A 21,363-nucleotide genomic window follows, 5' to 3' on the forward strand; every position below is an offset into this window, starting at 1 on the left:
GCATGTTTGCAAGGTTTTTATTACAGCATATTCCCAGGGCATTATTCTATGTCGACTGACAAAATCATACTTTTTGTAAAGCCCTGAAACTGGCCAATCCAGTTTCAGGGTTTCACAAGATCAGTTTCTTCTCCAAAATTAAATTCAAAATGTGCATAAATTGATCTTTCAGTATGAAAAGGTTGACAAATTAGGGTAGACAGGGAGTGGAAGTTGCCCTTATTTTTGAGAAATGTACTTCTGATTTCTAGCTAGAGGTCTATACCAGTGCCCAGCTGTAAAAAAAAAAATAGGTGTAGCTCAGCTTACCACTCCAGGCACTCCATTTCTGAAGATTTGAAGCGAATCCAGGCAGATTCCTTAAATATTATACCGCAGAAATTGATCCACTTATATAAACAACCTAGAATCCTGGCCATCGCACACGTGAAAACATTATTGTTTACTGCATTAAACACTAGTCAAATACAAAATATATTTATTTATTTATTTATCTGATTGGTGTTTCTCGCTGTACTCAAGAATATTTCACTTATATCACAACGGCAAGCATCATGGTTTGAGGAATCCCACGATGGTTGGAGAGGAAGCCAGCTTGAACTGGACCACAGCGATTGCATTGCTTAGGAGGCTCCTGGGTCATTGCACTGCGCTGGTGTGCCAAACCCCTTGGCCACAGAGGCCCCAAATACAAAATAAGGAAGATAATGATAATCTATGCAAACATTTGGTGGATGCACCCCTAAATGTGTGAAAAATTAAAAATACATACATGTAGACATGTAACTAAATGCATTTCCTATTCTGCCTCCTAGGAAAACTGTAATTAATAAATCCTAAACTGAAACTGAGACTGACTGATCCTTAAATGTGTGAACTCTTTGTTGATTTGTGTCTAACCCCATACTAAATAATATTTCACTTAGGCGACCATTTCTGAAGATTATGGCCAGTAATATGGTGAACTCTTTTTTTTTTGCCACAGTCTAGGATGGTTGTAATTAGTCACGAAATCTTACACTGGACACATAAGACTTGTACAATACATGTATCATCAAAACACCCAGGGGTATGTGTTAGAATTACACTTATATGTATGAATGTATGTATGTATGTATGTATGTATATATATATATGCATATGTATATGTACAGAGATATATGAATATGTACAGAGAAACAAACATTTTTTTACAGTCTAACAACTCACTCCACTGTACGACAACAACAATAAGTTATATATCCTGTCACACCTTTAAAGGGAATGGTTCCACCCTCTGGAATCATTTAACTAAGCTTACACCAAAAATGGACAAGGCTATGAAGTATAAATAAGGGAGTATGGGGGTCATGCCTAGTGAATTTTTATTACTTCTCACACAAATGTAATGCAATCTGAATCAGGCAGGTTAATGAAGAGAAAACACATGCAAATATGATTCAAAAAGGTCTGAACAAAAAGCAACACCACATTGAAGAACTGTATCACGTAGAAAGAAAGACATTATGATCAAAGAGTAAAACTTAGTCAATGCACCTTGTTTTCATTTTATCTTTTCACCTGTTTTGTGGCTATATTGTATGTTCGTCACATTGATAACATGTGGACTAACACAATACCAAGAATACATGAGTAGAAAGCCTCAACAGCTGACAGGCATGTTCTTTCACTTTTGGTTTCTGCCATAACCGTTCACTTTTATTTTCCTGTCAACCATTGCTATGTGGTTTCACTTTTCACTACTAATTTACCTTCAGGCTCTGCACTGTCTGAAGACACATTTTCTACATTCACAGATGATTCTATGTCAAGTCCCTTTTCAGTTTCATGTTCAATCTCCTTCACAGCAGCACTCATGGAATCCAGGCTTACTTCCCTTGTATCACTTTCTCCACCACTGACCTTCTGTCCACTACGCTGGTTATCTCCCCCTGCTGCTATGTCAGGATAGGAACTCTCAACAGGTGCACTTTCTTCTTTAGTGACAGGTTCTAGTTTAACGTTCGATTGCGTGTCACCAGCCGAGGCACCAGTCTGTTGTATCGACTCCAGCGGCACTGTGGGATGCATTGGCCGACTTTTGCTTTCTGGTGGAGGTTCCTCAGGCATTGAGGGATAGCTAGAATTATCAACTATCCTAGAATTGCCATGCGGAGATGGCTTAGCATCATGTCCATCAGATTTAACTGGATAGGGCACCATGTCTGTGTCTTCATAGTGATGCTCCTGATGCATTGTGGGATATGCAGGATCGTCGTCCATGATAAGATATTCTCCAGAATCTTGCTCTCCTTGGTAGTAGCTCGGACTTAAATTATCTCCTTGAGTTTCCTACAGGCAAAAAGCGGACAGTTAAGGAAATTTATTTATATCTGTACGGTACTTTAATAAGTAATGTACGCGTCTATGCTTGGCGTTTTACGTCGTACTTAATAATTTTTCATTCATGTATGACGACGAGTCATTAGGTATGTGTACGTGTACTGGGTGGAGTGTCATGCCTGGTGTTTTCGGCATGATACTTCAGTAATAGCAGCACAAAAAGACACAGTACATATATTGTGTCTTCTTGTAACAGGGTGTGTCCATACGGCCAAAGTGCTGCTGCCACTGACCACAAAAGGCATTACCGCCACCGAGAGAACCAGTCCCGTTTCCTTGCTCTAACCTTTTAGGGATGAGTGCCAGGCAAGGCAGCAACAAGTGCATGTCTTTGGTACACCCCAACAGTGTACTTTAATGAAAGAGTCGAGAAAAAATGCTGTATAGTACCTAAGATTCAACTTAGCCTGGACTTGCCTACTTCTCATACCAGGCAATCAACAACAATTCTGTACTCACTACAGACAACAGGCTTTGATAAGGAATTACTACAGGTCCACTCTCAAAACTCTGAAGTGGCGCTACAAGGCTGCCGATGAATCCGTGAGAATAAAACAAAAATGTGCGACTTGAAAAATGGTAAACTTTAGGTGCAGTACAGTGATTTTCTTCATTTCCCACATAACCATTATGCCCACTTTAACTGTGTTACTTTTCGCGAGTTCTTTAACTGTGCAATCAGCTTACCTCTGGTCTGACGATAGGAATAGCTAGCTTGGGGCGCCGCACTGGGGATCTGTTAGGGTTTGACTGTTGCAGCTGTGGGGCATAGTACGTGGTCCCCCCTCGGTACACCTCTGCTGGGGAGGGTTGTGTTGGCTGTAGCTGTAACAACAACAACAACAACACACATTTATTTATGTATATATTTATCTAACTCTTGTTAGACTGTGCAAACGGCCCCACAATAACTATTGACTGTTCACCGACACCACGGCCTCAAGGACAGTTACAGCAGCATAGTCCACAATATCCCTGTCATTAAATTAAATTTCATTAAATTTGGCTCAGTAAAAATGCAATTTTTTCCTGTAAATCTGAACTCTAAACTGAAAAAGTAGATCAACAGTCATTTGGGTTTTCCACAGTTTAATATTCTGTGTGGGGGGTGAGGTGGGGTGGGACCCTTGTATATTTATTTATTTATCTGAATGGTATTTTATGCTGTACTCAAGGATATTTCACTTATACAGCAGCCAGCATTATGATGGAAGAAAATCGGGCAGAGCCCAGGGACACCCATGACCATCCGCAGGTTACTGGCAGACCTTCCTACGTACGGGAAATCCAACTATAATGTTTCTCAATACAACTTGAATTTGGCTGTCTGAATCACTGATCCCAATAAACAAGAGGATAACTCGTGAAATTTAGAGTAATTAACACATTATCAACAACGGAATTTCCCTGTTCTTGTATGTGAAACCTGGGCTGGGTCAGGACCGTATCTAGCAAAACATTAAAGGTTTCAATCCCCAACTTTAATGGTGACATTGTGACTGTGCATGAAGAAATTTTAAAAATGCAATTCAAAATGATGCTTTCTAACGGTTTTTAACTCTGCGAACGAAAGAAATTTATATCAAAACGTAACTTTTTATTGGTAAACCATCATATTTTTGTTTATTAAATTTACTTGATAGTTTTAATACAACTTGTTTGGTTTGGGCGGCTAATGGTTTGAGAGTCCAAACGTTTTCCAGAACCAAACTGACTCGGTATAAGCAGTAATTTTTAATATGCTACCCTTAACATTTACCTTAACACTGCTTTGAATGTTAATGGATGTGAATGCAGACTTGTGGTGTGTGACATTAGCTATAACAAAACTACAATGCCAAACACATAAATACAGACTTAAAGCTGCAGATGCACGAACCAGCAAGAGCCGGATTTGATTTATTTATTTATTTGATTGGTGTTTTAGGCCGTACTCAAGAATATTTCACTTATACGACGGCGGCCAGCATTAGGGTGGGTGGAAACCGGGCACAGCCCGGGGGAAACCCACAACCATCCGCAGGTTGCTGGCAGACCTTCCCACTTACGGCCGGAGAGGAAGCCATCATGAGCTGGACTTGAACTCACAGCGACCGCATTGGTGAGAGGCTCTTGGGTCATTACGCTGCGCTAGCGCGCTAAAGCCGGATTTGAACTTGGGACCTTATTAGTCATGGGCTTAAAACTCTGCTTTAGCTGAATAAGCCAGTCACAGATTTGACCACTATTCCATGTCATGAATCAAATCATTTCACCTACATCAAACCAGTGAAACGTGAACACCTTACCTGGACCGGTTGTGGCACCTGCACCGTGACTGGGGGAGGGGTGGGGAAGTTCTGTACAGGTACTGGGGCGGGCATCCTGTAGGGTGGTGGGGCACCGTACATCATCCCTGTGGGCATGTAGGGTGACGCAATAAGCTGCTGCCCCGCCGCTAGAGACACAGGGGGACCCCCAGCAAAGAGGCGTGGTGGACTAGACAGTCCTGCTGAAGACACTGCAAAATATATGTTATCATTTATTCACTGTATTTCACCTAAAGATTTTTTTTTTTGTTTTAAGGGACTCATTTTGCTTGATTTTGCTTGATTCATCCATCTTCTGGGGCGGGCCACTCAAGAGTGTTTTGTGAAGACTGATTTGTGAAGATTACGTGTTTGTCATCAAAAGTATAGTTCTAAGGTCTTTATGTCCTTCTGACAGTGCATTTTACACGAGAATCTTAAGTGCTCAATGAAGATCATGAAGAGTTTTTATTCATGCATAAATACATACACAAAAGTAACGGTTGACAAGTATATGAATGTGTCTTTCTTTCATAAAGTTTTTGTTTATGATCTATGCATTCCTACCACCAAATTTCTCAACCTTTTTGCACACGAAAGAGCAGCTTGAAGGTAGAATCTGAGTTCCACTTGGGAGCGTGGGCTTACCAGGCACTGGGTAATGGAGTTGTGGGGGTAGCATAGCTGTAGGGGGGAAGGGTGCTTCCTGTCGGGGTCGGGGTGCAGCGGGACCTGGCTGTTCTGGTCTGAAGATAGGAGCCTGGGGGCGGAAACCTGAAGGGAAATAAGGTGAGGAGTGACAGAGTGAAAAAAAATGGGTGTGCCATTATAACTTGATGGTGAACTTGGTAGAGAAGGGACCTCTATAAAAGAAAGGACAACGTTTAAAGATGCAATACCTGAGATTTTTGGCAAAAAAAATCCATATTTGCTAATGAAACCCAAGTTTCTGTATTTGCCAAGAACAACTCAAATTATTGCAACCAACACACTATAATCAGAACTGTTTTTACTGTTAAAATGGTTCTAGCTATAATATCCACTTTTAGAATCTTTATTACCACTTTTAGCATCTTTATTACCACTTTTGAATGGTAACACATGCAATTCCATCAGATATGCGCTGCTTACTTTTTTTTGGGAAAGGCTTTGAGTTAAAGTACATATCACCTCAAAGGCCATTTCATGCTGATTTAAAATAAGATTTTTTTTTTCTTTCTTCATTTTTTTACATTAACACAAAGATTATAGTTCTGCAGGTGACTTTTCAAACCAAACAGTGCAAGCGTAAGCGCAGCGACGGCGTCAATGGTTACTTTTAGCGCGTATTCATGCTCTGATAGCCACATTGCATGTTCATATATTACAATGAATATACATGAAATACAACATTTTGAATCAGTACAAAATGCTTCGGTCAATATGTCACAAAAATTTCATCGCAGAACATCAACGTTTTTTTCAGGGTTCAAAATTAAGAATGCATGGATGCACATATGTATCCATCTTTGGGCAGTGCACCCGATGGACCCTATCTCCGCGGTTCCTAACTTTTTCTCTAAATCATAATGTTTCTTGCATTTACTTCATTTTAAAAAAGTCGTGGAAACAATAATTCAAATCTGCATGAAAAAGCTTTTTGGATGATCAAATGCCTACTTTCTTTGAAAGCGATCTTTTCTTCTAAGACAAGCGAAGTCCCCGAAGGTCTAGCTCGACCAGAAACAGAGTGTAACATTCACATATGGCAAACACATGCTTTAAGACGAGATATGCGGGTTATCAGACAGATTCGCGTTCACACGTACGTCCTATGCTTATGAAGAATAACGTTCAGGTTGTGTAACGGGATTTTGCATGGGGTGATTCCGCTTCCAGAACCTGTTTCAGGGCGTTAACGGAAGCAGGAAACTGCTTGGCTAGCGAGGGAGCTCTTGAGGGTTTCCTAGGACAAGTGCGTCTCAGGTGTTCATACACTCACCTTGATTAAAGTAGCCCTGGTTTTCAACAGGAGACGCCGCTTGTTCCGGATACTGGGGCTCGGGCAAACTGCGCTGCCTCTGACTTGAGTACCTCTTGGGACGATTCTGGCCAGCCTCCTGTTTAATGATAGGTTGGGGTGGGAAGGGTTTCTGCTCCTGGTGGGGTGAAGCTGCTGTAGGGGATGTGGGCAGGTTAGGGGAGTGTGCTGACTTTTGATCTCTAGGGTTGACCTGGCTGGGTGGAGCTTGTCGTGGAGGCAGTCCTGCAACACCAAAATGAAATGACTGACAGGGTGATTGAGAGCTGGAACTTGGAAGGCATAAATAACTGATGATCCATGTTTCTGGAACTGTCTTCATGTGTGTGCCCGAGTGTCTGACATAACTTAGCCTATCCATGGTGCTGGAGCTGTCTTCATGTGTGGGCCGGAATGTCTGACATAACTTAGCCTATCCATGGTGCTGGAACTGTCTTCATGTGTGGGCCCGAATGTCTGACATAACTTAGCCTATCCATGGTGCTGGAGCTGTCTTCATGTGTGTGCTCCAATGTCTGACATAACTTAGCCTATCCATGGTGCTGGAGCTGTCTTCATGTGTGGGCCCGAATGTCTGACATAACTTAGCCTATCCATGGTGCTGGAACTGTCTTCATGTGTGGGCCCGAATGTCTGACATAACTTAGCCTATCCATGGTGCTGGAACTGTCTTCATGTGTGTGCCCGAGTGTCTGACATAACTTAGCCTATCCATGGTGCTGGAGCTGTCTTCATGTGTGGGCCCGAATGTCTGACATAACTTAGCCTATCCATGGTGCTGGAGCTGTCTTCATGTGTGGGCCCGAATGTCTGACATAACTTAGCCTATCCATGGTGCTGGAACTGTCTTCATGTGTGGGCCCGAATGTCTGACATAACTTAGCCTATCCATGGTGCTGGAGCTGTCTTCATGTGTGGGCCGGAATGTCTGACATAACTTAGCCTATCCATGGTGCTGGAACTGTCTTCATGTGTGGGCCCGAATGTCTGACATAACTTAGCCTATCCATGGTGCTGGAGCTGTCTTCATGTGTGTGCCCGAATGTCTGACATAACTTAGCCTATCCATGGTGCTGGAGCTGTCTTCATGTGTGGGCCCGAATGTCTGACATAACTTAGCCTATCCATGGTGCTGGAACTGTCTTCATGTGTGGGCCCGAATGTCTGACATAACTTAGCCTATCCATGGTGCTGGAGCTGTCTTCATGTGTGTGCTCCAATGTCTGACATAACTTAGCCTATCCATGGTGCTGGAGCTGTCTTCATGTGTGTGCTCCAATGTCTGACATAACTTAGCCTATCCATGGTGCTGGAGCTGTCTTCATGTGTGTGCCCCAATGTCTGACATAACTTAGCCTATCCATGGTGCTGGAACTGTCTTCATGTGTGGGCCCGAGTGTCTGACATAACTTAGCCTATCCATGGTGCTGGAGCTGTCTTCATGTGTGGGCCCGAATGTCTGACATAACTTAGCCTATCCATGGTGCTGGAACTGTCTTCATTTGTGGGCCCGAATGTCTGACATAACTTAGCCTATCCATGGTGATAGAGTTGTTGTGGTATATAACATGTATGATACCACACAACCACAGATGTTTGTGAATTAGGGCTAGGGTCAGGGTGGGGATTTTCGGTGAATTTAGTGGCAATCCTTAGTACTACAGTACGACACACAGTGTAACAAATTATAAGCTGTTACAGACACATCAAAGCAGTTCATTTTTATTAATTGTTTTTGCAATTAACTTTCTAAACGATGATTAGCTGGAAAAATAAACGCTGTACAAGAACTCAAACCAATTTAATCATTAACATGTGACTTAACACCATACTGAAGAATTACATGATTGTACAATAGTGGTCAGTTACTTCTGACAATTTATGGACGAACTTTACCTTATACAGACTTAATTATTGCGCATTATATTGGTGGCAAGCCATCTCATTTCCAAATTTCCCCTATTTTCCATATCTCTCCCATGTTAATTTTGTCAGACTAGGGTGCCTCAAAGACACTGAGCCACCCCCTTGACTAAACCTTTGATAGCTGGGAGATAATACATGTACCATCCAAAGAGAGTGAGGGCCATATGAGCATCGTCAACTACTTTTGTCACCGATCCCCAACAAACCTACAAATTCCCTGCCGATGGCTGGGATTGAACCCCCACCTCCGGTGTCCTTGACGTCCATGACGAACATTCCCATTTTCCCAGACTCTGATAGTTCTGTTGACTTTAGAAAGGATATTCTACTGGAAAACTGTAAGTTCAGCACTAAAAATAATATTTTGTGACATTTATTTGCCTCTATAACTGCACTTTTGTGGGTGAAATTTGAGGCATGTTATCCTAAACATTCCTACTTAACACAGATTTGAACTCACTCTTCCTGAAGGACTTACCTCTGTCATCTTTAGCTAATGACTGGTCCATGCTGAAGCCAGTGTTCTCCTGCAACCGTGTTCGTCCGACAAACTTCCCTCGCCGCTCTCGAGAGTACGATTTTTTGTCGATCAGAGCATTTTTGTTCACGACGTTGATCTGAATGGTTTCCGTGGTGTCCGGTTCATCTGTCTTCACCTCGGCAGAGTTATCTGCCCCTCTGGACCCTTGATACCCAGAATTTGTATACTGTCTACCTTGTGAGTCACTACCACGCTCTGAAAAGTTTGGCCTGCTGTTTCGCACGTCACCATTATTTCCTCTGTTACTGTTGCGCATTTCTGCGGAATTGTTGTGACCTCCACGCTGTAACCGTGGCCCCTTACCACCTTGATTTCTTGCAGGCCCTCTGTAGTCTCGATCAGATGGCCCCCTATGATCACGCTCACTAGGCCCCCTATGATCACGCTCACCAGGTCCCCTATGGTCACGTTCACCAGGCCCCCTATGGTCATGATCGGGCGGCCCCTTATGATCACGATCAGAGCGTCCTTTAGGTTCACGATAATCATTATCGTGTGACCTCCTATTAGAATCTTCATACTGTCGCAACTCAGATCTGTTCTGATAACGGACATCTTGCTGACCATGTTGCTCCTGGCGCGCCCTGTTGTCTTGTCTACCTTCTCGATAGTCGTACGATTTCTGCTGATCATACCTACAAAAAAAAAAAGAAAATATTTAGAATGACATAATAACAGCACAAAGTTTCAAGGTTTTTCAAATGTGTGTACATATACCGTGTCTTGTTGTAGGGTGAGTCCATGCTGCCACTGAAGTACATGTATCATGCCGAAGACATCAGATATGACACTTCATCTGGTCACATTATACTGACACCAGGCCAACCAGCCCGATTCCTTGCTCTAACCCCTCTGTCCTGACTGCCAAGCTAGGCAGCAGCAAGTACCATTTTGAAAGTCCTCGATATGACCCCAGCCGTGTCTCATGACTTCAGGGCAGACACTCTTAACCATTAGGCTACCAAAGTGGTCAGTCCTCATTTATCGCTAGCTTCATATAACAGCTATATTACATAAATCTCTTATGGCTTGACAATGTGATATCTGGTACAACATCACTGGTGTTTTCACTTATACGAAAGCGGACAAAATTATGGTGAGAGGAAACTAGGCAGAGCCTGTTGGAAAGCCACGATCATCCGCAAGTTGCTGAAATACTCTCTCGCATACAACAGGAGAGGAAGCCAGCGACAGCACTGTGAAAGGCTATTGCGCCTTTGTACTATGCTAATACACTAACCACAGGGACACAAATGGTACACCAATAAAGACACCATCACAATCATTTTATTCATCCTAGGCAACATCAGGTGCAGGGTTCAAACCTGGTCTTGGACAGGGAATTCCTGTGCTCTCACTATTCGTGGAGATTTTGGTAGCAATAAAGTTTGAACAGTTAAACAATTGCTGAGGTCCACATGTGTTCCATCAATAAAGCATATGCGTGTGTGTATGTCACGTGGGAAATGCGTTGCAAAGGTCGATGGTCTACCCCTATTTTCATCTCCCATAAAACAGCCTGTCATTGTATAAGTGAACAATTCTTAAGTATAGCGTTAAACAACCACTAGTTTAGTATAGTTTTCAGCCACAACAATCAAGCCGGCCGCTAGTTCTGATAAGTACAGTTTTCAGCCACAACAATCAATCCCCCCACTAGTTCTGATAAGTACAGTTTTCAGCCACAACAATCAATCCCCCCACTAGCTCTGATAAGTACAGTTTTCAGCCACAACAATCAAGCCCCCCGCTAGCTCTGATAAGTACAGTTTTCAGCCACAACAATCAAGCCGGCCGCTAGTTCTGATAAGTACAGTTTTCAGCCACAACAATCAATCCCCCCACTAGCTCTGATAAGTACAGTTTTCAGCCACAACAATCAATCCCCCCACTAGCTCTGATAAGTACAGTTTTCAGCCACAACAATCAAGCCCCCCGCTAGCTCTGGTGAGTACAGTTTTCAACCACAACTATCAACCCCACCACTAGCTCTGATAAGCATAGTTTTCAACCACAACAATCGTACAAATAAATCAAACCGTGTGCTCAACTTACCTCTCAGCATGGTAATCTCTGGGACCCTTGTCCTTCAGGTTCTGATAGCTCTGGCCGCGTCTTTCCTCATTGTACGAATTCTTCCTATTCTGGTAGGAGGAATTCCTCTGGCTGTTGTTGTCATACTGCGATCGGTTGTTGTCATACTGAGACCGGTCATCTTCGTTGTCGTGGGACTCCCGGTTACGATTGTTGGAGTATCTCGGAGGAGTGTCAGTTTTCTGTCGGGGTCGGTCAGAGATGAAATCTCCGAGTCGTTTCCTATCACGAGGGTTGCCCTCTCTGTGAAAAGAAATTACATACATCTGATTTTTATTTACTCACATTTCAAGTTTTCAAATTAATTAGTAAAATTTTTATAAGACAACTGATACCAATCATTACCAGTCCTGATCCATTGACTAATTCATTTCTTACTACCGTAACATTTCACTTATGCAAATGTTGTCATTTTCTTGGGCGTTGGGAACTAGAGTACATGGAATAAATCCCCAGCCTCCACAGAGGTCAAAATGTTTGTAAAGGTTTTCATTTACAAAAGCTCAAAATAAAAATGAAGATCTCCAAATGTGCCCAGATCGTTATGTTACACAGAAATATTCATAATTTTCAAATTATAAAATAAGTATTTCCTTCATTTTACTATGTTCATTTACAATATTTATATGTGAAATTTAACACATTTCACATCTATAGCTCTATAGCACTGGTCGACCATAAGTTTTGTGTTGTGGTCATCACCAAAGCTCAAAATACCAAACCTTCTATCATGGTCATGGGTTTCCGCCGGGCTCTGCCTCCCACCACAATGCTGGCCGCCGTCGTATAAGTGAAATATTCTTCTCAAGAAAATCTCACTTATGCAACAATGCTAGAATGATAATGATTGGTTATCTTACCGTCTCCTGTTCATCCTGGGTGCTCGGTCTGGAGGTTTGTCGTGAGCTCGGATGTCATAACCGTACAGGGCGATCAGTTCCTCGCGAGATTTCGGTGCCTGCTGAGTCTCGCTGTAACGATCATGTAACCATTTCCCATCATCCTTCCATAGTTTCTTCTTGGGTCTGTGGACAGAAAAATATTAATTTAGTTTTATGCCCTACTGAAGAATACTTCAGTTGCATGACGGTGGGCAGAGGGCAGAGCCACAACCATCTGTAGGTTGCTGTCAGACCTTCTCACGGATGACCGGAAAGGAAGCCAGCATGAGCTGGACTTGAACTCAAAGCGAACCCATGGGTGAGAGGTTCCCGCGTCACTGAGCTTACTACCTGGTCACCGAGAGCCCCCAAAACATTAACACTTTTCAGAAACTCTGATGCAAACTGACAGCCTGATACATTAATATAACTGAACTCAGAATTTCTGTATTTGCTCCTAAAAAATTCATCAAAAATAGTGCATTTTTAGAAGAAAATAAGTTCATAAAATATTTTTACCCTCAAGCTGAAACGTTTTTCCACTGCAAAAATCATCCTACAAAAAATACTTTATAAAATAACACAAGAGAATTATTGTAGAAATAAATCCATGCTGATTATTTTCTACCCCGAGTCTGTCAAAATACAAAAAAAATAATTTCGGACCAAACCAACTAAAGCTACCTGAAACAACAACAATATAAGAAAAACTAAGACACTTTTCCAAAAACACCCGCTGTTCTACAAAAACATTAATACAGAAAGAATCTGTGATCTTACAAATGTTTTAAAAGTAAAACTGACAAACCTTTCTTCTTTAAGTTCCCCAGACTCATCTATTCGCAAGTCATGTTCGTAGAATGCTCCTTTTCTGGGTACATAGGCAGGGTTTTTCTTATCTTCATCATCGTCCAGGTCATCTGTACTAGCTTCTGGCTGTTCCTGATAAAACAATTATTGAAGTCATTTTTTATTTTCGATTTCTCAGAGATTACCAGATTCCAAATATTTGTGTTTACTTGCTTGAGGTTTCTCACATACCCCTGTCTACTGAATTACCCCACACCCAAAACACACACCCTCCCACACGCTCTTAATCCAAATTTTACCTGTCCATCCCCACTCTGTCTCTCCTCCTCTACCCAGCCATCCTCGTATTCCCCCTCCACTACCACATCCTCACTGTACTCTCCGTCTTCATCATCGTCGTCATCGCTTGTCTCCCCTTCTTCACTGTCCGTCTCTTCGCTGTCGTCGTCTTCTTCTTCCTCACCTTCTCCGAGCTGAAACACATGATTAATTGATCCACGTTTTAAAATGTAGAACTGAGTTTTTCACATGATGTTGATAAGTTTTACTGGGGAGGGAAAAAACACTTTACTGTGGAAAAACACCTGTTTATTGTGGGGAAAATAAGAGTTTACTGTGAAAAAACACCAGTTTACTGTGGGGAAAATAATAGTTTAATGTGGGAAAATACAAACTTACTGCAGGGAAAATACCAGTTTACTGTAGGGAAAATACAAGTTTATTGTGGGAGAAGAGCCAGGGGAAACCCACAACCATCAGCAGGTTGCTTGCAGACCTTTCCATGTATGACTGGAAAGGAAGCCAGCATGAACTGGACTGTGACTGTCATTGTGGCATGCTGGCACGCTAACCAATCAGCCACGAAAGTCCCTGCCTAAAGGTCTAAGCCCTGTATATTGCTACAACAAATGAATCTGTGTGAATCTACCAGATAGGCAGAAAACAAGTTACTGTCACCCTAAGACAGCACACCAGCTGTTGTTCTGAAAAAAACAAAGAGCAATATGTTTTACCTCTCCATCTTTACTTTCTTCATTGGCACTTTCATATTCAGACAAATCTGTAAACAAGAAAAAAATCAAGTGTTGGCAAAAAAATTACTGACAAAAAAAAAATCCTCAATCCAATGCTTCTTGTTCATGACATCTGGTTAACAGAAATGTCTTGTATTTTTATGGATACCAAAATTTTGAATTTATTTACAAGAAAGCTTCAGTGTTGCTCTCTGCCCCGGTCACTTGATTATGGTATGTGAATCACTTGTGAAAATGAAATCAGGAAGTTGTTAATCCGTAAAAATGTGTTGAAAATGATAATTTGACAACTTCCATTAAAATGCCACTTGACAACAAAGCAGACATAGTTACAGTATTTATTTATTTATTTGATTGGTGTTTTACGCCGTACTCAAGAATATTTCACTTATACGACGGCGGCCAGCATTATGGTGGGTGGAAACCGGGCACAGCCCGGGGGAAACCCACGACCATCCGCAGGTTGCTGGCAGACCTTCCCACTTACGGCCGGGGAGGAAGCCAGCATGAGCTAGTTACAGTACGCCCATCATTAATAAATTCTTTGAGGTGAAACATTATCAGAAAAAATAGGATCAGTCCCTAGGGAAATTTTAGGAAATTAGGAACTAGGAAAGCCGCTATAATTAATATTTAGATAAAAATAACTTTAGAGTAGGGTCCCTTTTCGGAGGGTTGGTCAGATTACTCCCAATGAAAATATTTTTAACAATGCCCTCACACTTCAGTTACCACTTTTGTTTTCAAGTGTAGATGTATATTTGAAGCTCTTAGCCATGGCAAAATACGCTATAGGTTAAAACTGAAAAATCTTTTCATTACTGAAATATGGCTAAGACTTTTCTGTCAGTAATTGTTGACACATAGAGTGCTGTTGTATATATACATACCTTCATTAGGATTTCCTTCACTTTCCTGTAACAAACAGAAAGGAAATGAAACAGCACTGGCAGGGCTTTACTTCTGAGGGGAATCTGATTCTTGCCTTGACTCTGTTAAACCAAATTTACACGAATCTGCTTGGATTCCCGTACAAAGAAAATCCCCCAAAAATTATCAAAATTCCCAAATTTCTAGTTCATAACTATGGTTCCTCTCAACAAGTGCATGTACAACCGTTCAACCGTAAACACCATCATAATTCGCCTTTTGATCAACTGTTTTTACATTATTTCGAATGGGCGTTGTTGTTGTTTGCCATGATAGCATTCAAAACATACATACACCAGAACCTCTTTACTGACCTACAGAGATCAAAATAAATTGTGAAGTAGTCAAGATTTTGTAAATGAATCAACTGTTTTATTCTACATTGCAAGCAAATTCTTATGGATTTACAGTGCTACAGATTTACAATGCTACGAGCATAAATACGCTTAAAAAAAAATTAGATGATACTCTCATAAAATTAAAACTGTACACGCCCGAAGATTTGTGTGTACGCCTAAGTTCCTGATAGCTAGCGTACATGTGAGACTTAAAGCAGACGTGTAATATGACGTGGGGATTTGCTATAGGGAAGTTGCATACTTCAAAGTATGACTTCTGGTAGGAAGTAACATACTCCCTCTCTTTCAAAGTCAGGGGTACCATACTCCCTCTGACAAAAACTTATCTGCAGCACTGAGTTTATCATAAACTAACCTACAAACAGTGATATTTAAGTCACCTGGAATACCCAAAACTGTTTAGTTTTATATACCACAAATTAAAACTTTCACTTGGAGTAACTGCATACTTTGCGGTTCTAGATTTGACCTAGATTCTGGTGGATTCTCGCAAAGCAAACCTATGGGAATTCATTTAGGTTCTCGTACAAAATTACAAAAATAAAGGCTTGAATGGTGTTTATTTTATTTGATTGGTGTCAAACACAATGCACTGAAGATTCGCTGGTAGAACAGAAATTTGATATCTGGAAAACACCAGAACAACCCAGGTTTGAATGCTGCACCTGCTTGCAAGAACCATACAATTAAACGAGTGAACACATTTCTGGCAAGGTGCTTATAAGTAGGTATTTGCAGGTCTTGATTCTTAAAAGTTATTATTTTAGTCTAGTGAATTAATTTTGTAATGTGATTTTGAATTTTAATATTTGGATATTTATTTACTTGATCGGTCTTTTATGCCGCACTTAAGAATATTTCACTTACACAACGGTGGCCAGCTTTAGAGGAAACCTGGCAAAGTCTGGGGAAACCCACACCCATCTTCAAGTTGTTGGAAGACCTTCCCGTTTATGGCCGGAGAGGAAGCCAATATGAGCTGGACTTGAACTCACAGCGACTGCATTGGTGAGAGGCTGCTGGGTTACTGTGCCGCGCTAGTGTGCTACCCACGTATAGGTATAAATTGCTGTCGTTAATCTTGTCTATGACATTAAAGTCTGACTCTCCAGTGCTAATCTCCACGATGTGCATGCGAAAAATCTTTGGTGGTGGAGACTTCGTCTGGCTTGCAGACCAGGCAAATATCATTGGAATTTTAGCTGCAGCAACTTATGGAGTATGGATAAAAAGACAAAGAAACAACCTTTTTTATGTAAGAAACTCCTAATGCCGCCATTCTAAACAAGAGCAGCCGAAACGTATTGCACGGTTTTGTTTAGCCCCAGGTGCCTACTTCAACTCCTCTCTTTATACTTGGCTGGCGGAATATCGTAGCCTCTGGGGGAAGTTAATCCATACACCGATTCACGCCATGCCCGAGACGTCCTTTCTAAACAATGGCTGCAAACCAAAAGTGGTGTCAACTTTGGCTCTTACCTGTCAGCTCGCCCGCACACATAACATCTTAGGTATATTCTCTTCAGTAATGGCACACCAGCACCATATTCACGACATGGCAGACCATTTCTCTACATGGCGGCCATTAGGCTCTTCTTTTCAGGTTTAGCGCGCACGCACCATCTAGGAAGGATAAGTATTTCCAGACCCATAACTATGGCAAAGGCAAAATGGCTGCTCCTTTAGTGATGAATATGAGTTGAGTTTGGGTCTCTTGTGTCCTTACCAGGTGAAATATTTGTAAGATGTTACGTGTTGGGTGAGCCGAAGTTTACACAAATTTGGACTGCAGCCACTGTCTAGAAAGCAGCCATTGTTCCCCCTGTGGCTACAATACTTCGCCAGCCAAATATAAAGAGAGGAGTTGAAGCAGCCACCTGGGACTAGGTTTTGTTGGTATGACTGGGCTAAATGAACTAGGAGTTGGATGGGGTTCGAGGGTTTCAATCTGGCCAAACGGCTGTGATGTAGGCAATCCGTTACAAAGGCAAAGACCACATGAGTGGGATTTCTACCTGTTAGTTAGGTAGAGTAACTTCCACCTGTCTACGGAAGCAGGGTGGATGTGCACCCTATCTCTAGCATCAGTTGCGCTAGTCACACATATAGGTGTGGCTGTAGACTGGCAAACCAAATATTCTCACTTTCATTTCATTTTCGAACTTTCATTTCATTTCATTTTCGGTATATCTTATTGAAAATAAGATATACCCAATGTCACTGTCCATTCAAGTAAAAGAGAACGCAAACTAACGGTCTCGTCGACCATGTGATAGTCCTGGCTCAATGTCCATGAGGTAAGTTGATAGTGAATCTAAGCCACAGCTACAACAACAACGATTATTTACTATGGCGGGTAAAAAGACGTGTCAGTTAGTGTGAAATGTCGGTCAGAGACTAAATTTCCGCCCTTCGACTTTCACAGATACTTATTTGCATTTGTCCTCGTTCGGCCAACCTTGGAACAGAATCTGGCATGTTTTACTCACACATTCCGACTCCCTAGCTGGCACGGGTCGACGTCTGTCCGCCATTTTTTCTAAGTTAGAATTTCCGACGAGATCTCGTCCCGCTAAACGAGAGTCTGGCTTCATTCGGACACCAGGCGACGGGCACATTTAATATTCAAAATACACTAGTGCCTCAAGGTTTCCGGTTGCAACAGGTTGAAGACAGCTCATGCTACTCAATATGGTGCCAAACATGACACAGGCCAGGCCAAGCTGTTTACAACTCATCGTTCGGGATAGATACGAAGGCTTCATACACTTATTCATCGTTTACTTTACTGGGATTCCATGGAAACTGCGTAGAAAAAAAAAGGAGACCGAAATAAATTCAACACTGCTTTTCACTTAAATTAAAAATGCATGGTACACTATAGGCCTACGTGTACATAGGCAGTGCACCGGCACTTCTAACCATGTGAAACATTAAATCTTGTTTATCTGTAAAGACAGGAAGCTAATAGTTATTATAACAATATTTTTCTTAAAAAGACTTTTTCTTTATGAAACCATTACTCAGGTCATCAAAAGTTCAAATCGTTTTTGTATTTAATCCTAACACTAAGTTTGCTGAATTTTGCGGCAAGCGTCATGCGTACCGTACTGGTACTAGACTTTCGGTTTTACTTTTGTACAGTAACCCTAACCCTTTGTGTCACTTTAAGTAGACAAACTATTTTTTCTTTGACATAAATATAAAAACAGATGGAAATCTGTTGATTTACACCACTTAAATTGAGTAATGTCATGCATGCCTGAAAGTATAATGTCTGGATGTTGAGGCAAGATGTTTCATCATAACACCAGCCGTTATTGACAATGAGATAAGTTCACTTATTATTTAATTCAGTGTTTTACGCCACACTGTAAAATATTTCATTTATGCACTGGCGACCAGCATAATGCTTGGAGGAAACCGGACAGAGCCCATGAAATCCCACGACCATCCACAAGTTGCCGCCAGACCTTCTAACATATGACTGGAGGGGAAGCCAACATGAACTGCACTGGAACTGTCCTAGGTTATTATGCTGCGCTAGCACGCTAACCATTATGGGCCAAGTATCTGTGCGTCGTATACCAGTGGTCAACCAATAAGGACGTTCCAGGTCAATACTATAAATCACCAGGAGGCCGCCACCATCCAATAAATTTACGACTAGAGAAACACAGAACATTTCTTCTAAAACCACTGATGAACCAGTGAAAGCTAAATTTCGGCATGCAACCTCATGGGAAAAGGTTGAGATGGGCTTAGCCTAACTGGAACAAGTTTATGCTCGTTCTGTGTGAAGATATGTAATAACAAGTGGAACCTATATATTATCCGTTACAAAATTTTCTTTATTTTTTTTCTTAGAACATACACATAGAAGACACAACAAAGAGGCATCAATGAACACAATAAATCAAGTATCTCTCAGTGGCTAAAACGACTATAACAGTTTCCATACCATTTTATACGCAAAGACCCTCAAGGCCATGATGAATATATATATTTCAGGGATCAAATTCACACGCCATAAATCATATGCATATGGTTTATGGATAAGTCTTTTAATCGCCCGTATGTATGTGTAACTATAACAAGTATATTAGTTTTAACCAGGCTAAAAACACGCTTGTAGCAGGCTTCTAGCATTCCACTACCATTCACCTAGCCTTCAATTGTAGAGTGTGTAAGAGTTACTGCTGTTGTCTGCGGATATGGTGCCTAATGCCGCTTACCACTAGCACACTTATAGCAGGTTTCTAGCATTCCACTACCATTCACCTAACCCTCATCTTTTGAGTGTGTAAGAACTACTGCTGTCTGTGGATATGGTGCCTAATGCCACTTACCACTAGCACACTTATAGCAGGCTTTTAGCATTCCACTACGATGCACCTAGCCTTCACCTGTTGAGTGTGTAAGAACTACTGCTGTCTGTGGATATGGTGCCTAATGCCATTTACCACTAGCTCACTTGTAGCAGGCTTCTAGCATTCCACTACCATTCACCTAGCCTTCATTTGTTGAGTGTGTAAGAGTTACTGCTGTTGCCTGCGGATATGGTGCCTCATGCCATTTACCACTAGCACACTTATAGCATTCCACTACCATTCACCTAACCCTCATCTGTTGAGTGTGTAAGAACTACTGCTGTCTGTGGATATGGTGCCTAATGCCACTTACCACTAGCACACTTATAGCAGGCTTCTAGCATTCCACTACCATTCACCTAGCCTTCATCTGTTGAGTGTGTAAGTTACTGCTGTTGTCTGCGGATATGGTGCCTAATGCCACTTACCACTAGCACACTTATAGCAGGTTTCTAGCATTCCACTACCATTCACCTAGCCTTCAATTGTAGAGTGTGTAAGAGTTACTGCTGTTGTCTGCGGATATGGTGCCTAATGTCATTTACCACTAGCACACTTATAGCAGGTTTCTAGCATTCCACTACCATTCACCTAGCCTTCATTTGTTGAGTGTGTAAGAGTTACTGCTGTTGTCTGTGGATATGGTGCCTAATGCCATTTACCACTAGCACACTTATAGCAGGCTTCTAGCATTCCACTACCATTCACCTAACCCTCATCTTTTGAGTGTGTAAGAGTTACTGCTGTTGTCTGCGGATATGGTGCCTAATGCCACTTACCACTAGCACACTTATAGCAGGTTTCTAGCATTCCACTACCATTCACCTAGCCTTCATCTGTTGAGTGTGTAAGAGTTACTGCTGTTGTCTGCGGATATGGTGCCTAATGCCACTTACCACTAGCACACTTATAGCAGGTTTCTAGCATTCCACTACCGTTCAACTTGCCTTCATCTGTTGAGTGTGTAAGAACTACTGCTGTCTGCAGATATGGTGCCTAATGCCATTTACCACTAGCACACTTATAGCAGGCTTCTAGCATTCCACTACCATTCACCTAGCCTTCATCTGTTGAGTGTGTAAGAACTACTGCTGTCTGTGGATATGGTGCCTCATGCCATTTACCACTAGCTCACTTGTAGCAGGCTTCTAGCATTCCACTACCATTCACCTAGCCTTCATCTGTTGAGTGTGTAAGAGTTACTGCTGTTGTCTGCGGATATGGTGCCTAATGCCACTTACCACTAGCACACTTATAGCAGATTTCTAGCATTCCACTACCATTCACCTAGCCTTCATCTGTTGAGTGTGTAAGAGTTACTGCTGTTGTCTGTAGATATGGTGCCTAATGCCACTTACCACTAGCACACTTATAGCAGATTTCTAGCATTCCACTACCATTCACCTAGCCTTCATCTGTTGAGTGTGTAAGAGTTACTGCTGTTGTCTGCGGATATGGTGCCTAATGCCACTTACCACTAGCACACTTATAGCAGGTTTCTAGCATTCCACTACCATTCACCTAGCCTTCATCTGTTGAGTGTGTAAGAGTTACTGCTGTTGTCTGCGGATATGGTGCCTAATGCCATTCCACTACCATTTCCCTCGCCTTAATTTGCTGAGAATGTAGAAATGGTATTGTGGATATGGTACCTAATGGCACACAGCTGACACACATGCAGCTGGCTTTTAGGATACCATTCACATATAGCCTTAGTCTACTGTACAT

The 21,363-nt window shown here is 41.8% G+C and overlaps 1 protein-coding gene across 1 annotated transcript; it reads right to left on the reverse strand.

Annotated features, from left to right (window-relative positions):
* Positions 1-1,129: 1,129 nt before the first annotated feature.
* Positions 1,130-17,799, reverse strand: LOC135464706 (protein CASC3-like). Its single transcript, XM_064742210.1, has 13 exons — positions 17,755-17,799; positions 14,867-14,891; positions 13,956-14,002; positions 13,242-13,415; positions 12,941-13,074; positions 12,112-12,276; positions 11,213-11,494; positions 9,095-9,792; positions 6,652-6,915; positions 5,319-5,444; positions 4,671-4,882; positions 3,070-3,207; positions 1,130-2,331 (listed from the first exon to the last, which is right to left on the reverse strand). The coding sequence occupies exons 1-13, from the start codon at positions 17,797-17,799 to the stop codon at positions 1,720-1,722; spliced, it is 2,922 nt and encodes a 973-aa protein (XP_064598280.1). The 3' UTR covers positions 1,130-1,719.
* Between the last annotated feature and the right edge of the window lie 3,564 nt (positions 17,800-21,363).

The sequence above is a fragment of the Liolophura sinensis genome, chromosome 4 (genome assembly GCF_032854445.1).
Source record: "Liolophura sinensis isolate JHLJ2023 chromosome 4, CUHK_Ljap_v2, whole genome shotgun sequence".
Lineage (NCBI taxonomy): Eukaryota > Metazoa > Mollusca > Polyplacophora > Chitonida > Chitonidae > Liolophura > Liolophura sinensis.